The following is a 17,359-nucleotide window of genomic DNA, read 5'->3' as shown; positions in this document are numbered from 1 at the left end:
TAATCAATGATTGTTTTTACCGCAATATCGGGCGCGAAAAATGAAGATCCCCTTTGTTATCTTGTGGAAATAGACGATGAGGTACGGATAATGCTAGACTGTGGCTGGAATGATGCATTCAATGTGGAAGACCTAAAAAATTTGAGAAGGTTACTATTTAACTTAATTTTAATTGTAACGTCCTATCGTAAGTTAATATCCTATTACCATTTAGAGTTGCAAAACAAGTGGACGCACTTCTACTATCACACCCTGATTTACAGCATCTAGGAGCATATCCATATGCTTATGGACATTTTGGACTTTCATGTCCTGTATATGCAACATTACCAGTTTTGAATATGGGAAGAATGTGTTTATACGATGTTTTTCAATCAAAAATAAATGAGTCGGATTTTGATACCTTTGATTTAAATACTGTTGATACTGCGTTTGACCAAATCACCACGTTAAAATATTCACAACCTTGTTCATTGGGTATGTTTAAAATATCATTGAATTTTTCACTAAATGATTAAATTTAATGCTTATTTGATTAAATAAAGGAAAGTATAAAAGCATCACGATTACAGCATATGCTGCAGGACATACAATAGGTGGTACAATATGGAAGATAAAGAAAGATGCAGAAGAGATCGTGTACGCTGTTGACTATAATCACAAGAAGGAAAGACATCTAGATGGTACCGTCTTGCATAAAGATGGTGTTGTTCTTGATGCTTTGAGTCGACCTACTTTGATGATAACAGACACGTACAATTCTCTTATAAGTCATCCTGCAAGGAAACATCGTGATGCTGCTTTGTTCGGTAAGTTAGCGAATATTCCAATTCGTGATTATATTACCGGGTTATCATTTATAATTATTAATTTTGATATATTCTGAATTGAATAAATAGAAACAATAAAGACAACATTGCAAGACAATGGATCTGTGTTATTACCGACAGATTCATCTGCAAGAGTATTAGAATTGGCGTATTTATTAGATCAACATTGGACATACAATCAATTTACATATCCTTTGATATTCTTGAGCTATCAAAGTTATAACACAATACAATATGCAAAAAGTATGTTGGAATGGATGAGCGACGCTATCAATAGACAATTCGATGAAAAGAGAGAAAATCCTTTTGAATTTAGGTTGGTTTCTTAATCTAATAATTAGTATAGTAAAATAAGTAAATAAACTGCATATTTAGTAAAGCATTTATCGGTTTTTTAAGTTTTTAATATTCATCATAACTAACACTATTTTTTTTACAAAATAGATACCTTCGGTTGTGCACGCGTTACAAAGAATTAGCAAAATATCCAGAACCTAAAGTTGTCATTGCAAGCAATGTTAGTTTAGAATCAGGATATGCTAGAGATCTATTTTTAGAATGGGGAACCTCGCCAGAGAATGCAGTTATATTAACCGATCGAGGTCCACCGTACTCTCTGGCAAGAGAATTATATTATGAATGGGTAAATAAAAGCGAGGAGGATAATACTAATTCTCCTGTGAAACCTGCTATTGCATTAGATCTCATAAAGTCTCTTGAGGTATTTTATGGATGGTTCTAAAATATAATGGTGTTTTACTATGTAATTGGCTATTTACATATCATATATGTACTTTAAGATTAGAAAAAAAGTTCCATTAGAAGGTCAGGAGCTTATAGATTATAAAAACGAACAACGTAAAAAAAATGAACGTGAAGCAGCACAGGCAGCCCTCATTGCTAAATCGCTTTCTATCATTGAGGAAGATGAATCTGATAGATCAGAAAGCGAGCTTGGTGATAATGATATAGAAGAATTACTTGCCACTCAATTTGATCTATATGTTAGAGATGCAACTAAACTCGGAGGTTTTTTTAAACAAACTCAAAGTTATTTAATGTTTCCATATATTGAAAAGAGGAAAAGATATGATGAGTACGGCGAAATCATTCAGGCGGATCAATTCAGGAATAAAGGGATTGAAGGATTAGGGCATGTAATTGATGGTGAAAGTGGTGATAGGATGGAAGATGATAATATTGACGACGTATGTTAAGTTCGTTTGTTTTCTCTTAACGGATTCGTGTAAATTGTTTACATTATATACATCTCTTTATTGTTTATTAGTCCGATAAAGCAGATCAATCAACTGCCGATTCAAATGTACCAACAAAATATGTATATTATGATGAAAATATACATTTTCAATGTCAATTAAGGTATATTGATTTGGAAGGTACAAATGACGGTCGATCATTGAAAACAATTGTACCTCAAGTACAGCCAAGAAAATTAGTAAGTATAATACTCAATTATCTTAGATTTATATTCATTTATTATCAAACTATTGGAATTTTTTTTTAGATAGTCGTCCACGCGTCACCTGAAGCAACTCATGATTTTGCTTCGAGCTGTCTAGCTCTTCAATCGATGACACGCGACATATATACACCTGATGTTGGAGAGTTATTAAATGTATCTGAAGCCATTAATTTTTATCAGGTTAAACTAACTGATTCTTTGGTTAGCTCGTTGAGACTTTCAAAGGTAACTTATATTCTGAAGTCGTATAATAATACTTAAATACATGTGTATATTTTTTTTAAAAAAAAAAATGATTGTGTCCTAAATATAAATAGTTGGAAGATTACGATATTTCATTCGTATCTGGAAAAATACATCTTCCTCCAGATTCATCATTTCCCATACTTGATGTAATGCCAATTGAAGAATACGCCGCTAGCGATAATCCGGTATTTGTTGGCGAAATTAAACTTACAGAATTGAAACGAGTACTGCAATTAGAGGGAATTATTGCAGAATTTAAAGGCGAAGGCGTTTTGGTTTGTAACGAGAAAGTTGCCATTAGAAAGGTAAGTAATTTGCACTTTTGGTTTAGCTTCACTTGATTAGAACGATAATTTAATATTATTCTAATATAGACACCGACCGGTCAATTAACCTTGGAAGGTTCCTTATCAGACGATTATTTTAAAATACGTTCGATAATATATGGCCAGCATGCCATTTTATAACATTATAATGTTAGATTTTAAAATAAATTATTTAAATAATAATAATAAATTAATATGAGCGATTTGAGACACTTTTATTTTTTATGAAAAAAAAATCAGTTAGCTTTCTAAAATTCACCATTCAGCAGATTTTAAATATTGAAAAACGCATGATATAAGTAAATTAGAAAATCTTAGTTCAATCATTTCAGTATTCTCTGAATATCAAATTCTTTAACAATCATGTTTATACCATAGATCTTTATAATTTCCTAATAAAAAGTAAGTACTTTTGCCCAGGATCCGAATCTTCATTTGTAACGTCACCATGATCAAAAAGATCATCCATACTTTTTTTCACCAAAATCTCAACATAATTTAATCCATTTCTCAAAAGTATTATACAAGGATTATTGAAAATTCCTGTATAATTATGTTGATTAATTAATCTACCTTGATGATGTATAATGATTCGTGGTTTGAAAGATGCCGAGCATATCGCTAATTTTGGTGAAATTTTAATCATTTGTACATTTGATTTTACAGTAAAACTATGACACTTTATTTCAGAAGTGTTTAAAGATATTGATAGTGATTTATCCTCAGTATCTACTACTATATTTTGTAAAATTTTTAATTCATCTATCATAAATATCAACATTAGGTTAAATTGATTTATAAATAAATTTAATAATATAAAAATGTACTGTACCTTTCTTAACTTCTACAATTTTTTCTTTATCCTTACTCTTAACAATGTTATTACTATTTATAATCTGTTCGTGTTCAGTTAAAGATGTCTCAATCAACCTGACTTGTCCATTAATGATCTTGTTAACAGTTTCATTGGTCTTCACCTGTTCTCTCTCTTTAATAAGTTGATCTCTTAATGCTATTTCTTTGTCTAGAAAATCATCGTCTTCAGTTATCGTATCAGAATCTGACGTATCTGAATGCAAGGTATTAGTATCATCAGATCTAGGTGTATCTACTGTTAGTACATCAGAAAAGGCATCATTATTATTCTCTGAGGTTTGTGGAGTGTATTGTGGCGGCGAAGATATTGATGATTTTGTGATCATTAATTTTTGTTTCTTTAACGGGTTGCTATTTATTATCTGTTCTTTATCAATATTACTGTTTTTTAACGAGCTACGAAGTATCCTTTTCATTTTTTGAACATAATAATTTATAGTAGAAAAGGTAATAAATGAAACCTGAGAAACTAAACCGAAGGAAAAAAGAAATAGACTGATTTGTGTACGGATGGTTTTAAATAGGCTTATATAATGATGTCGTAAATTGATCCGTGTGATTAAGATCGACAATTTCGGAGTATTAAAATCATAGGATGATCTTAACTTTTGGTCATTGTTTTAAATTTACTTATTTCTTTATTACACAAACACTAAAACGTATAAATGATATAAAGATATAAAGGATAACATTCTGTTTATTTTTTTAATTGATCTAAAATGGCATCAACGCCCTTTCCAAAATTCTCAAAGAGACAATCTACGCCTCCGTCACGGAGTTCATCCCCATTTTGATATTTTCCAGTCTTGACTGGGATTATATTTAAAATAAATAAATAAATATAATGATTACTTATACTAAAATTAAACAACGCCTTACCAAGATATCTTATCAAGCCTAATTCTTTAGCGCCGCCTAATAAAATAAAATTTAATATTATAAATCATGAAGAAATATAAAAATACTCATTTACTTTTACATACTCCCTAAATCGTTTACAATATCATCTCCAATCATAACAACATGGTTTGCGTCATTCAATAGTTTCATATCTTCAAGCGCCAATTCATAAAAACTTTTCTCCGGCTATAATATTAGCAATATCATTAGGAATAAAATGAATTCAAAACTGCTATATAATATAAATTATAATTACTTTGCCAACAACAGTGGCCTTGACTCCACTCGCATATTCTAGAGCTTCTGTAAAAGGACCAGGTCCTAAACTTAACCCATCTATTTGAAATTAAATTTATGTTACTTGAATATTATTAAAATGAGCATCGGATATTGAAAAATTGAAATTGCCTGATTCAGCAACGTATTTTGCTTTATGAATAGCAATAAGAGGCGTATTTTTATCATCAAATAGGATTCGAAATGCCTTGTTTAACTAAAAGATTAAATGTTTATCATTATGTGCGCCAATTATTTTCGCATATTTAAAACTCTTTTTTATTAACCATCTCGTATCGAAAGTTTGTTGGTGACAAGCCAATAACCACGGCATTATTTGGTTCTTCAGTTGGGATTCCTTGAAAATCCTCAAGAGCTGCATCCTCAAGAAACAATAACGGTCTTTATATATAACAATGTTTTTTAGTAAGATAAAAAAAAGAAACCGAACATAAATTAATTAATTTTACCTTAATCCGCGTGATAAAACTAGATTACGACATGCAATTACTGATGTGAATATCTTTTTCAACAATGTATATCAGAAGAAAAGAAAATTAGTAAGGAAAATTACATAATTGAGCGGAGAAAAAAAACATTACCTCATTTTTATTGACTTCGAATCCTAGATTTATCAATTTGTTTTTTAGTTTCTCCACACTTTGGATAGTTGTATTAGTACAAAAACGGAACTAACAAGAAAATTCAAATGGATAAGCGATAATAAAAAAGAGGTAAAAGTTATAGAATTAAACTAACAGGTATCCCAGATTGCCGGAGCTTCTTTAAGCCAGCAACGGCACCTTCGCAGGCCTTAAGTCTTAAAAAGTTAATAAATAAATAATAATAAAGTCTTAAAAAAGAAAGAAAGCTGTGGTATTAATGCACAACCTTATCGCCAACGTATATTGTGCCTGATAGGTCTATTAACACACCGCGAATAATATGAGCCATTAAATAAATCAATTCTAAGAAAATTTTGGGGATCAATTTATACAAACCGATAATCAACAGATTATCATTTGATTACACTAAAAGAACGCGAAAAATTTTGGAATTAAATCTGAATAACTGTACACTCGGATTCTGGCGCACTCGAGTGACTCGAGTTGCTCGAGTCGCACGAATTGCTACTATCACATGATTTCATTTTACATTTGATTTATCATTTATCGTTATTACTCGAATCCAAGCGGTCAATAAAATATATAGAATTGTACATTTCAATTTGCAAATAGACCACACGTTCCTCTAATTTATCAAATTTTGAACGCATGATATAATGTGATTGGTTACATCCATAACCATTAGTCACAAGTTGTGTGACAGTATTTATTATGACGTATTGTAGGTATGCTAGATCAGATCGATATCAGATAAAAAATTTTTTAACTGTCCTGATTATCTAAAAAATTTTATTTTTTTCAAACTCTCGTTTTTGAGGAAAATGGCAACAATAAAGTTTAATATTTTACGTTCCATAATAAATTATTTTTTTTCAAATTCGGTTCCAATGAGATGTATAAGTAACAGTATAAATCAAACCTTTCCAATAAAATTTAATTGCAATGGACTGTATCATTGTAATATACCTGCTCTTTACCATAATTTTGCAAGTAGGATTTATAGTAACTCTTCTGCAAATTTGTTTTAATCGAAATCTATAATAAAATATAAAAAATTCTTTGAACTTAAATAATTTATAGAATCTGTTCCAACGATAGGATCAGCTTTTCTATTGAGCCAAAAGGTAAAAAGAAACTATTTTCTATTAAATCACAAAATGTTTAAATTTATATTTATATGTTTTTATTTGAATATTAGCGATCTTTTCATACAACAGGCATGTATTTAATTCAAATTTTAAGATTTCCAAATTTTTAAAATTCCTCATTAATTATATTAATCGTTATGATCCAGAGCCTTCTAGACAACGCAAAAAGGATTATTATGAACTTTTAGGAGTCGATAAAAAAGCTTCTCAAGCCGAGATCAAGAAGGCATATTATAGTGTATGTAAAAATATTTGCTATTTCAAAAGAAATCATATACATTAATTTATTTTTCTCTTAAATCCTTGTAGCTTGCAAAGAAGTATCATCCGGATACAAATAAAGACCCTACATCAAAAGAAAAATTTGTACAAATTCAGGAAGCATATGATGTAATTATAATTTACATATTTTTTTTTTTATATTCGTATCATTGTTAACATTATTCGTTATTATAAGATGTTAAGTGACGAGGAGAAAAGAGCGCAATATGATCAATTTGGAGCATCGTTTGCAGGTTGCTTTTATTATTTATTTAAAGTTTTAATTTAAAAGTTTTTTAAAAACCCTCTTCTTTTTTTCTAGAAGGCGGCCCAACTGGAGCAGGCGGTTTTCCAGGTTTTGGTGGATTTGGAGGATTTAGTGGATCAACAGACTTTTTTGACCTTTTTGAAGGATTTAATAGAAGATCAAGGGGTACAGGATTTTCAACTGGATCAGATATAGAAGTAGGATTAAATATATCATTCATGGATGCAATAAAAGGAACAACAAAAACTATTACAGTAGAATCGGTTGCAACTTGTAAACCATGTAAAGGTACTGGATCTAAAGGAGGCAAAAAGGATACATGTAAAACATGTAATGGCACTGGAGTACAATTTATACAAATTAATTCTGGATTTCACATGCAAACTGCGTGTCCTGAGTGTAATGGCAAAGGTACTAAAATACCTGTGGCAAACCAATGTCCCACTTGCGGTGGTCACGGGCAAATCAAAGAAAGAAGACCTGTTTCAATTCCAATTCCTTCAGGTAATAAGTGAAAACTTATTTAGACATATTGCTTTAATAAAATTTAATTTTTACAAAATTATAACTTCTTATATAGGAGTTGAAGATGGAATCGCGCTCCGCATGCCGAAACAAGGAAATATGCCACTTGGTAATGAAGGAGTTCCAGGAGATTTATATGTTAGATTACATGTTGCGCCACATGAAATATTTAAACGTCAAGGGTTAAACATCCATGTTGATACAATGATTCCATTTTACACTGCCATATTGGGAGGATATATACGAGTACCTACTATAGATGGAAATGTTGAACTTAAAGTTCCTCCGGGTGCTCAACCAGAACAACAAGCTCTTATGAAAAAGCGTGGTATACAACAAGCGAATAGTAATTATCGCGGTGATCAGATCGTTACTTTTAAAGTTACTATACCAAAGTAAGAAAGAGATTTCAGATTCTCATTTATTTTATATTAATTTATTTATAATTACTTTTCTCTTCGCTTTCGTAGAACACTTACAACTAAACAACGTGAATTAATTGATCAGTTCGTATCTATATCTGAGGGAACTAAGTCCAAATAGTTCATTATTATTCTCTAAATAACTAGCTATTATTAATATTAATAATTTTAAATCTTTAATATTAATCTTTCCTCCTTATTTCTTTTTATTTTTCCCTTTAACATCTTTTCCTTTTTTCTTTTCGGATTCTTCCATTTTTAATAATTCTTCCTCAGCTTTCTTTCTTTCCTTTTCCAATTTAGCCTTTTCTCTCTTTTCATTTTCAGCCTCCTCAATTTTTTCTCTTTCCCCTCTTTTCTTAAAATCTCTTTCTTCTTTATCTTTTAATTCTTTAATTTGGTCGGAAATTTTTTTATGTTTTTCGTGTTGAACCATTTCGTTAGCAGTATGAAAAATTGTTTGACCCCAATCTTTTTTAAAAGTGTCAGCTTCTCGAGTAACTTCCATAATGTCGTTTTGAAGTTCTTGTTCAGCTTGTAAAAAAGAATTCCATAATTCATCACCCACAGCACCCTTTTGTATTAAAGAATGAAGAGCTGGACGATCTTCCCTGAGTTTCATTGCCCTTTCAACATCTGTCATAGCTCTACGCAATAATGCAGATTTTAATTGTAGCTCAGTGGCAGGAGGATCAGCTTGTAATAGAGAAATATAAGTATCTAGAGCTGTGTTATCAGGAAACCATGGTACGATAGGTGCTGATGCTAAAGTTATTCAGAGAGGAGTAAAATCCAGATAAATTCAGAAGGAAGGAAAATATAAGAAAAAATTAATTGATTTCTTCATAAATTGATTAATAAAAATTGAAGAACGATCCAATTGTTATTTTCTCATTTGAGATAGAAATTGTAATAAACTTATTTTATTAATATACATTACCAGCTTTTCGTCTACGCCATATATAAGAAAATGTGCTCATCACAATTAACATTCCTCCTACATATATAACAGTAACCACCCATGACGACGACATGATTGTTAAATATTAAAGAAAAAAAAGGTTTTAATATCTAGTTATAAATACAGTAGTAAAATTTGGTTTACGAATAAAAAAAAAATTTCACGATAAAAAATTTTTTTAATACTGCCACGTTTGAGATTTAGTTTGATTGAATTGTGTTACATAACTTCAAATTGCAATTTTGCACGTGAAGTTTGATATGCAGTTCTTACTATTTGAGGTATGGGCCAATCACAAATAAATTATAATTCTGATTGACATCTCGGAATGATGATATACCGTATAACGAGGCCACAGTACCCCGGGTATGATACAGATACCCCACCATTGCGTGAGTTTTTATTTAGTAGATATGTATAAAACTTATATAATAATTGGGTATTTATCATGCGTAATACCTAGGTATTTATTAAATTATTAAATAATAAAATCGGTAGAAAATGGGAGTTCTTTTTGTGCATAGGGAGTACTGTGGCCCGCAAAATACGGTATTGATATCAAATAAATTTTTGTGTAATCAATTTCTCAAGAATTACTGAATATATTACTTAATATAGATAAAGTCCATAGAATTATTTTTCAATTGTCAAAAATGGAAAAGACTTGATATTATCTGACTTCTATATTGTTATCAGATATACTTCAATAACTATACAATTAAATACTAATGCTATTAGAAATATAGCAAATAATGAATAGTTGAAATCCAAAAAACTATATATATATAGTATAGTTTGTTTAAAACAAACCTTACTTAAATTATATTTTGATATAATAAAAATTTGTGTAATTTTAATAATTTAATACAAAGTTTTTTTTTAAAAAAAAACCAGGTTGCTAGATTATTTATAAAACTTTATATGATAAAAACCAAAAAATTATAAGAATTAAAAATTAATTTACTGATTTTATATTATAATATTTCTAATATAATTTAATACTTTTAATACCAAATACAGTATATTAGTAAATATCTGAATGGTCTCTGAAAAACTCAGATCAGAATCTTAAATAAAGTGGATAATTATTGATAATAAGTAATATAATTTTTCTTTTTAAAAAATTTTTTATACATAAGTTGCAAAATAATCTATATAAATTTTATTGTATTTTTAAAGATATTAAAGATATTTATTATTTATAAATTTAAATACTTGCAAAATTATTGTTAATTCAGATATTTTAAAATTTGAATAATTTTAATTAGCAAAGTTTTAAGCTTTTTTATAAACAAATAAGAAATATAAATAATGAAAATAATTAAAAAATAATTTACATTTATAAGATTATATTTTACTAAAAGAATAAAATACAAGTTATTATAAATATTTTTAAGTAAAATTGTAATTTCATTTATTTATTTAATAATTATATATGGGTATCCTATTGTAAAACTCAATACCCAGAAAGGAATTCATTATATGCCACTTTTTTTTTTATTGAAATATATTAATTTTACTGCGCCACACGACTCACGACCTTATCTAAATAAGATTTTTATATATATGTGGTATAGACAACATGTAAAATTACTTGTTTGGATCATGGTAAAATCAATAAACTTCAGATTAAATTATCGAAATTTTCTTTCTATTTCTAAAAACATTTTTAAAGTATCTTATCAAAATATGAGTAAAAAACAAAATACGCTCGAAAAATATTTAAAGCCAGAAGTGAAAGAAAAAAATATTCATAGTAATGAAAGTGCAGAAAGTAGTACGCGTCCAACTAAAAAAGTTAAGAAAGACGAAACAAATAAAACCTTGAAAATACCAGAAAGTTTATTTTTTGAAAAGCGTGAAGGGACCGTAAAACTCGCTTCTTGGAATGTTAGCGGGTTAAATGCTGCTTTAAAAAAGGTTGAACGCGTTTTTTTTCTTTTGGTATATAGTTCATAGTTTATATATAAGTTTATTTATTAATAGGGTTTCAAGACTTATGTCGAAGCAGAAGACGCTGATATTTTGTGTATTCAAGAAACAAAAGTCAATGAAAAAGTTAATGATGTAGTTGATTCTAAGAAATATAAATATCGTTGGTGGGGCTTTGATGAGAAAAAAGGATACGGTAGGTTATAACACATAATATATTAAAAACTGTTTTAATTTAATTTTTTCATTGTTTTTTTTAGCCGGGATAGCTGTTTTTTCAAAGATTGAACCAATTTCTACTTCATTTGGCCTTCCTACACATCCAAACCCCGAAAGTACCAAAGGACGAATTATTACGTTGGAATTTGAGTCATTATATTATGTAGCATGTTACGTTCCTAATGCGGGTGATAAACTTGCTAGATTGAAAGAAAAAATAGTTTGGGATGAAGTTATGGAAAAATATTTGAGACAACTTGATGAAAAGAAACCAGTGATTTGGGCTGGGTAATTATAAATATAATATTGAAGAAAGGGCTTATCATATTTAAAATAATAACCCAATTTATTTGGACTTATATAGGGACTTGAACGTTGCACATAAAACAATTGATTTAGCGAAACCTAATACTAATCAAAAGTGATTATAAAATAATATTTTTGACTTCGTAAGTTTATACCTTTACGTTACTCATATTGTCAACATACTCTTACAGGACTCCGGGTTTCACACCAGAAGAACGGGAAGATTTCGAAAGAATTTTGAATGGAGGGAAATCCAAATTTATTGATACTTGGAGACATTTCCATCCAAACACTGAGGGTCAATATACATATTACTCTTATCGCTTTAAATGTTATTCTAAAAATATTGGTTGGCGTTTAGATTATCATGTTGTTAGCGAAAGGATATTAGACAAAGTAATTGAAAGCGAAATTCGATCGAATGTTTACGGAGCAAGTGATCACGTGCCAATTGTTTTAGTTCTTAAAGATTTGTAAAAAAAAACTCACCATTTATGAAACAACAACTATTTGTGATTTTTTTTTTATAATATTACATAAGAAACGTGTATAGATACTTAAAATAAAGATAAATAATTGATTCACACAATTGCAGGTTAGATAGAATGATCAAGTTTACCGTGACTATGTACTAATTAAATAAATTTGGACTTATTATTAATATGTTATTTAATAAATAATTAAAATTACAATTGTTTCCTACCAAGACATTGCACTATTACGAAAGTTTGAAAAAGTCCTGGTATAATAATAATGAAAGAACCAATACATAGATTTAGATCAATTTTTTATAAAATCGTGAAATAAAAAAAGAATAACAGATTTTTTCATATCAGGTATATAAACATAAGACAGATTTTATGAGTCTAAATAAGTTGTACGTGAACAGCTTAGAAATGAAAATTTTGCAACCCATCTACCCCATTTTCTCAATTTACCACATGTAGGCTTATGGAGAGGATGTGTTTGTAGACATCTACAAAGAATAAAAGAATAAAGAAAAGTTATATATGACAATTATTTTATATATGAACAATTCAGTAAATACTTACAGCCAACAAAATTGATGTCCACATTTGGTGCAAGTTATATGATCACATCCTCCATTTTTCACAATAGGTATAGAACACCCAGGACATCCTCTTGTTTCTCGTGAAATATAATTCTTAGTAACAAAATCTGATTTTTTATTTTTCATATCGTATTCTTTGCAAGTTTGATCAGCATGCCAGACAACATCATGATTATAACATGATTCCACACCACAACTCTCACAGATTACAACTGGAGTTTTATCTGTACATAAATGTAATATATTGGAAATATTTAAATTAACTTTTTTGAAATAAGAAATTTATTAAGTATTTTTAATAATATAAGATGATACCTTTCCCTATATGGATTTGTCCAGCTCCACAAGGGGCTTTACACCATCTAAATTCCGGGAACCTTTGAATCGCAATTTTGAAAATAAGTTCATCATATCTGAACCATAGAAAAAGAAGATAAAGAAATAAACATGTTAATAAGTAAAAAAACATGATAAGGACTCTATTAAATAAAAAAGAGAGATTATCATACTTTTCGAAGACTTCTTTTGTTGCGAAATTTTTAATATCATGTCTTTCCATTAATTTATTACATCCATTTGTAGGGCAGGGAATATTAAAGATTTGTTTTTCATTGCTCCGATTTTTAATATATTCATTAACACACTTCACACAAACAACGGCCTGATGAGAACAATTTGAAGTTATATTACGAAAATCATTATCTCTTTCGTAACAAATAGTGCATTCAGACATATTAGACATTTTTTATTTAATATATTTAATATCAAATGCGAACAAAAAAAATTCTAATAAAAAAAAGATTAATTAACATCTAGTTACTAATAAAGAATTCTTTCAGATTTAAATCTTCTCACACATGAATCATTAAAGGAAATGAATGTCCAAAATTGACTAATGGAATGAATCAAGAGGTGTGTGAAACACTTAAAACAAACAATTTTGTTACCTAATGAAATCTTTTTTCAGGTTTTTCATTTATTATTATTTAATAGTCAAACAAACAATGAAATTTCCGTATTTAAACTAATTTTTACCAAATATATTTAAACAAAAAAATTTAGGAACGAATAACAACTCATTAATGTTGCCTTTTTAAAAAACTCATTTTCGTTATCTATACCGGTTTTGGCGTATTATTTGGTATGAATGGAGAATTCTATGGTAGTTTTCCCGATTGACACGGAATTTGTAGATATATTCTCAACTCAAACCAAAAGTAATAATTTTTCTTCAAAAAAAAAAAAAAATTGTTCTTTATTCTGTAACGATCAAATAACAAGGAAAAAAAAATGATGAAATTTACGGTTTTTCTATGTATTGATGAAAAAATGAAAGTCTCACTTGAGATTAACTCCGACGATACCATCTCTCAAGTGAAGCAAAAAGTAGAAAAACTAATCCAAGTTAAAACCGAAAATCAAGAATTATTTCTTGGTAATAAACAACTTAAAGATAACCTCAAAGTAACCGATTATAAAATTGGTTCAGACGAGAATATCAGGCTTGTTCGAAAGGCTGAAGGTGGTATACAAGTATTCGTTAAGGATACTGTTCCAACTTCAACTAAAAGTTCAACCGCTATTATCATCAATCCATCCAGCACTGTACACGATTTGAAAAAAAAATATAATGAAAGGACAGCTTTTCCGATAGAACACCAGAGACTTATATTCAAAGGAAAACAATTGGAAGATGATAGAAAACTGTCGGAATATAAAATTAAACACGAATCGTGTATTCATCTTGTTGCAAGGTTACCCGGAGGCTTTTAATTATTTAGTAAGCGCTTCAGCAGGGAACTTATGGAATTTATGGAACTTATAAATTATTTTTTCTGTTATGTTGCTCAGTTCACACCATCTTTGAACATAATTTGTTGCACATATTTTTTTGATTTACAAAATGAAAATTTATATGTAAATTATCACCTTGTAATATTATAAATAAAATAACCCAATTTTTACTCCACAAAAGGGGGGACAATAATTTATAGATAAAAAAAATTTAATTGGTCTTCTAAAGTAAAAAAGCACGATAAAATTCATGAAAATCCTAGTAATTGATCAGAGTAATTACTAATTTAATGAAAGTTAAATTAAAATTGAATTAATTAAAATCGAAGCATTTGACTTTGATCTACTGTACATTTAGCAATAAATTCCGAATCTAGCTTTAAATTACTTTAAGATAGATAAGATTTGCTCAAAGCTCGGTAGTTATAAACATTTTGAGAGTAATACTACTAATTAATTATCAAAATTTTCGGGTACTTAAAATTTTTTTATATAGGGATAATACGCAAAATTCAATAAAATTTTTTTATAATTAACTAAATAATTTTCTCTCCCAACCTTTTCTTTTTTTTTCAAAAAAAAAAAGATTTTTGTTTCTGGTCTGAACATATTTATAGTATATATACATATATAAAAATGAAATCGACGAAGAATTCGTGGCTTATTATAATTTCTATGCTGATACATTCAGTTTTAGCGCAAATAGACCCTATTAGTATAATATCAAAAGATAATTGTCCTTCACCTCTTATAGCCAGAGATCCCAATGGCCATATAGATGAATCTCAAAATTGTGTTAACAATTGCTGTCTTGCTTGTCCATTTCCTAATAATTTTTATGAAGAAGGCAAACTCGATTTTATCTACAAAAGTTTTGCAATATTAGGAATTATCTCTTTTTTCCTAATGATTTTACTTTGCATCTTTTTTATTGTACTTCCAAGTCAAAAAAAAAATCATTTAGCAAAGTTAATGTTGTTTCCTCTTGCTTTGAGTGTGATGTGTTTTGAAGGAGCTGAATTTTTCACCATAAACCAAAAACAAAGTCAGGTAAGTAGCGAACTGCGCCTTATATGTTGAAAGAAAAGTTTACATTATACATATTATACTATTTGTAGTGCGTTGACGCAATTACCCCAGCAGATTCAAGAAATAATACGTATTGCGCTGTTCAAGGTATAGTTACGATATTACCATATTCATATTTTCTTCTCAATACTTAATTAATATGTTAACCTGTATGTAATTTTTTTAAAAAAATATTTAGCATTTTTCACGCTTGCTGGATCGTGTGCAATAGCGTGCTATTCTTCACTTTTAATGACGCATTTACATTTAGTAAGAATCATTAATTAATATTTTTTTTTTCAAAAAAAAAAATTTAATTTTTCTTTTTTAAAGGTATCGGTGTGGCGCGTGGATTTTATAACCAAAAAAATAATTGGTTTCCATGCTTTAATCTTTGGAGGTTCATTAGCAGCATTTATAATTCCTTATCTTACAAATAATATTCAATCATCAAACATATGCTTTATTTCTTTGGATTCGGCTCCCGCGTACTTTTACTTTTTGTTCTTTATTTATATTGCATTCGCTGCTCATTTAACAACTTTTATATATATGGCTCACGTGAGTAAAAATTAGAATCTTTCACTTGAACCTTATCACTCTTGTCATTCAATATTAATTAACTCTTAAAATATTAGATAACTATCAAATCGAACCGACGTTATTCAGTTGCGTCGACTATATCAAAACGTACTACTATAATTGAAGCTCAAAGGCAATTGAATCACTTGCATGCAGTCTTCAAAATGCAATGGCGCGCATTATTAGGAGCTTTATTAATGTTGATAATATACGTTTTAAATTGGCATTTTTATATTTTTGGACTCCGAGTATTAGCCGAATCAACTTTAACAAGTGAATGGATTATAAAATGGGTACTATGTTTGAAAGATCAAGGAAGTCAATCTATTTGTGCCAATATAATTAAAGAATATATACCAAGTTACTCTTATATAATAACATTATTATTCTTTAATAGAACCGCAGGAATATTGATTTTCATAATATTTGCTGCTAAAAAATCAGTAGTATTAGAAGTTTATGATTTAATTAGAGGAAAAAACCCAAGAGAAATGAATCCAAATTTATCATTCGTCGAAACGGAAATTCCAGGAGGTAGGGGTAGTAGTAGTATCAGTGCACATAGGTTAACTAGGTTAAGTTTTTACGTAAATAATAAAAATGTTGGTGATAATGTTTCAAATACAACCGAAAGTGCAACATTAGCCCCTTCAGATAGAACAAGTGTTTCAATTTCAAAGATGGAAAATAATATGAATAAGGATGAAAGAACCTCTATAACTTTTTCACCAACGAGTAGATATTCAGAACCATCATCAAATGTTTTAAGAGATTCAATTCAATTACTATCAACCTTGCCTGAACAATCAATACTAAGAAGATAAACACGTGACTTTATTTTGTAAAGAGAGAGAATTCGATCAAATTACAACAAATTTTTTATTTTGCATTCTTTTATATTATTACATCTCTCTCTCTCTTTTTTTTTTTTAACAAGTACATATTATATTTATAATAAATGATAAATTATTATTTAAATGAAACCATTTTTTTTATGAATATGTTTTTTTTGAAGAATAAATCACAATTAGTAACACCAATTAAGTCAAACAGAAGGACTGTTGACGCAATCAAATCATTTTTAAACAAAGGTCTTCATACATAATTTATACTTTTAATAAGTTTATTTGTACCAACCAGTAAAGTCGATCAAATTAAAAAAATCACCAACCGACAAAACAATACGATCGGCTTGGCTAAAACAGAAGAATGCATTGTTACACTATAATTATATTATT

At 28.8% G+C, this 17,359-nt stretch overlaps 8 protein-coding genes across 8 annotated transcripts; 4 read left to right on the top strand and 4 right to left on the bottom strand.

Annotated features, from left to right (window-relative positions):
* On the top strand, window positions 1–3,112 carry OCT59_011070 (uncharacterized protein). The gene is made up of 10 exons (XM_066136275.1): window positions 1–81; window positions 215–477; window positions 546–809; window positions 900–1,146; window positions 1,275–1,551; window positions 1,631–2,038; window positions 2,119–2,286; window positions 2,356–2,538; window positions 2,631–2,864; window positions 2,934–3,112. Exons 1-10 carry the CDS (start codon window positions 77–79, stop codon window positions 3,024–3,026), a joined length of 2,142 nt encoding a protein of 713 aa, XP_066000915.1. The 5' UTR covers window positions 1–76; the 3' UTR covers window positions 3,027–3,112.
* A 155-nt stretch (window positions 3,113–3,267) lies between these two features.
* Window positions 3,268–4,237, bottom strand: OCT59_011069 (uncharacterized protein; the record flags this gene model as incomplete). The annotated part of the gene is made up of 2 exons (XM_025319831.2): window positions 3,718–4,237; window positions 3,268–3,647 (listed from the first exon to the last, which is right to left on the bottom strand). The coding sequence occupies exons 1-2, from the start codon at window positions 4,175–4,177 to the stop codon at window positions 3,268–3,270; spliced, it is 840 nt and encodes a 279-aa protein (XP_025172829.2). The 5' UTR covers window positions 4,178–4,237.
* A 146-nt stretch (window positions 4,238–4,383) lies between these two features.
* On the bottom strand, window positions 4,384–5,895 carry OCT59_011068 (uncharacterized protein). Its single transcript, XM_025319832.2, has 10 exons — window positions 5,829–5,895; window positions 5,697–5,750; window positions 5,540–5,629; window positions 5,408–5,460; window positions 5,225–5,339; window positions 5,070–5,154; window positions 4,918–4,997; window positions 4,745–4,847; window positions 4,641–4,676; window positions 4,384–4,571 (listed from the first exon to the last, which is right to left on the bottom strand). Exons 1-10 carry the CDS (start codon window positions 5,889–5,891, stop codon window positions 4,459–4,461), a joined length of 792 nt encoding a protein of 263 aa, XP_025172830.1. The 5' UTR covers window positions 5,892–5,895; the 3' UTR covers window positions 4,384–4,458.
* Window positions 5,896–6,450: 555 nt separating this feature from the next.
* On the top strand, window positions 6,451–8,308 carry OCT59_011067 (uncharacterized protein; the record flags this gene model as incomplete). Its single annotated transcript, XM_066136274.1, has 9 exons — window positions 6,451–6,553; window positions 6,644–6,687; window positions 6,762–6,780; window positions 6,858–6,949; window positions 7,021–7,101; window positions 7,169–7,226; window positions 7,295–7,744; window positions 7,821–8,160; window positions 8,236–8,308. The coding sequence occupies 9 exons, from the start codon at window positions 6,451–6,453 to the stop codon at window positions 8,306–8,308; spliced, it is 1,260 nt and encodes a 419-aa protein (XP_066000914.1).
* Window positions 8,171–9,343, bottom strand: OCT59_011066 (uncharacterized protein). Its single transcript, XM_025319833.2, has 2 exons — window positions 9,128–9,343; window positions 8,171–8,952 (listed from the first exon to the last, which is right to left on the bottom strand). Exons 1-2 carry the CDS (start codon window positions 9,219–9,221, stop codon window positions 8,384–8,386), a joined length of 663 nt encoding a protein of 220 aa, XP_025172832.1. The 5' UTR covers window positions 9,222–9,343; the 3' UTR covers window positions 8,171–8,383.
* Window positions 9,344–12,030: 2,687 nt separating this feature from the next.
* OCT59_011065 (uncharacterized protein) lies at window positions 12,031–14,560 on the bottom strand. Its single transcript, XM_025319835.2, has 4 exons — window positions 13,187–14,560; window positions 12,993–13,090; window positions 12,658–12,901; window positions 12,031–12,581 (listed from the first exon to the last, which is right to left on the bottom strand). Exons 1-4 carry the CDS (start codon window positions 13,417–13,419, stop codon window positions 12,464–12,466), a joined length of 693 nt encoding a protein of 230 aa, XP_025172834.1. The 5' UTR covers window positions 13,420–14,560; the 3' UTR covers window positions 12,031–12,463.
* On the top strand, window positions 13,855–15,008 carry OCT59_011064 (uncharacterized protein). The gene has a single exon (XM_025319836.2). The coding sequence runs from the start codon at window positions 13,968–13,970 to the stop codon at window positions 14,448–14,450; it is 483 nt and encodes a 160-aa protein (XP_025172835.1). The 5' UTR covers window positions 13,855–13,967; the 3' UTR covers window positions 14,451–15,008.
* Window positions 15,009–15,107: 99 nt separating this feature from the next.
* On the top strand, window positions 15,108–16,945 carry OCT59_011063 (uncharacterized protein; the record flags this gene model as incomplete). Its single annotated transcript, XM_025331178.2, has 5 exons — window positions 15,108–15,521; window positions 15,590–15,647; window positions 15,739–15,809; window positions 15,873–16,100; window positions 16,178–16,945. 5 exons carry the CDS (start codon window positions 15,108–15,110, stop codon window positions 16,943–16,945), a joined length of 1,539 nt encoding a protein of 512 aa, XP_025172836.2.
* Window positions 16,946–17,359: the final 414 nt, after the last annotated feature.

This window comes from Rhizophagus irregularis, chromosome 19, assembly GCF_026210795.1.
Source record: "Rhizophagus irregularis chromosome 19, complete sequence".
Taxonomy (NCBI): Eukaryota; Fungi; Glomeromycota; class Glomeromycetes; order Glomerales; family Glomeraceae; genus Rhizophagus; species Rhizophagus irregularis.
The sequence above is the reverse complement of the archived record's forward strand: the minus strand, read 5'-3'. Positions and strand labels throughout refer to the sequence as shown.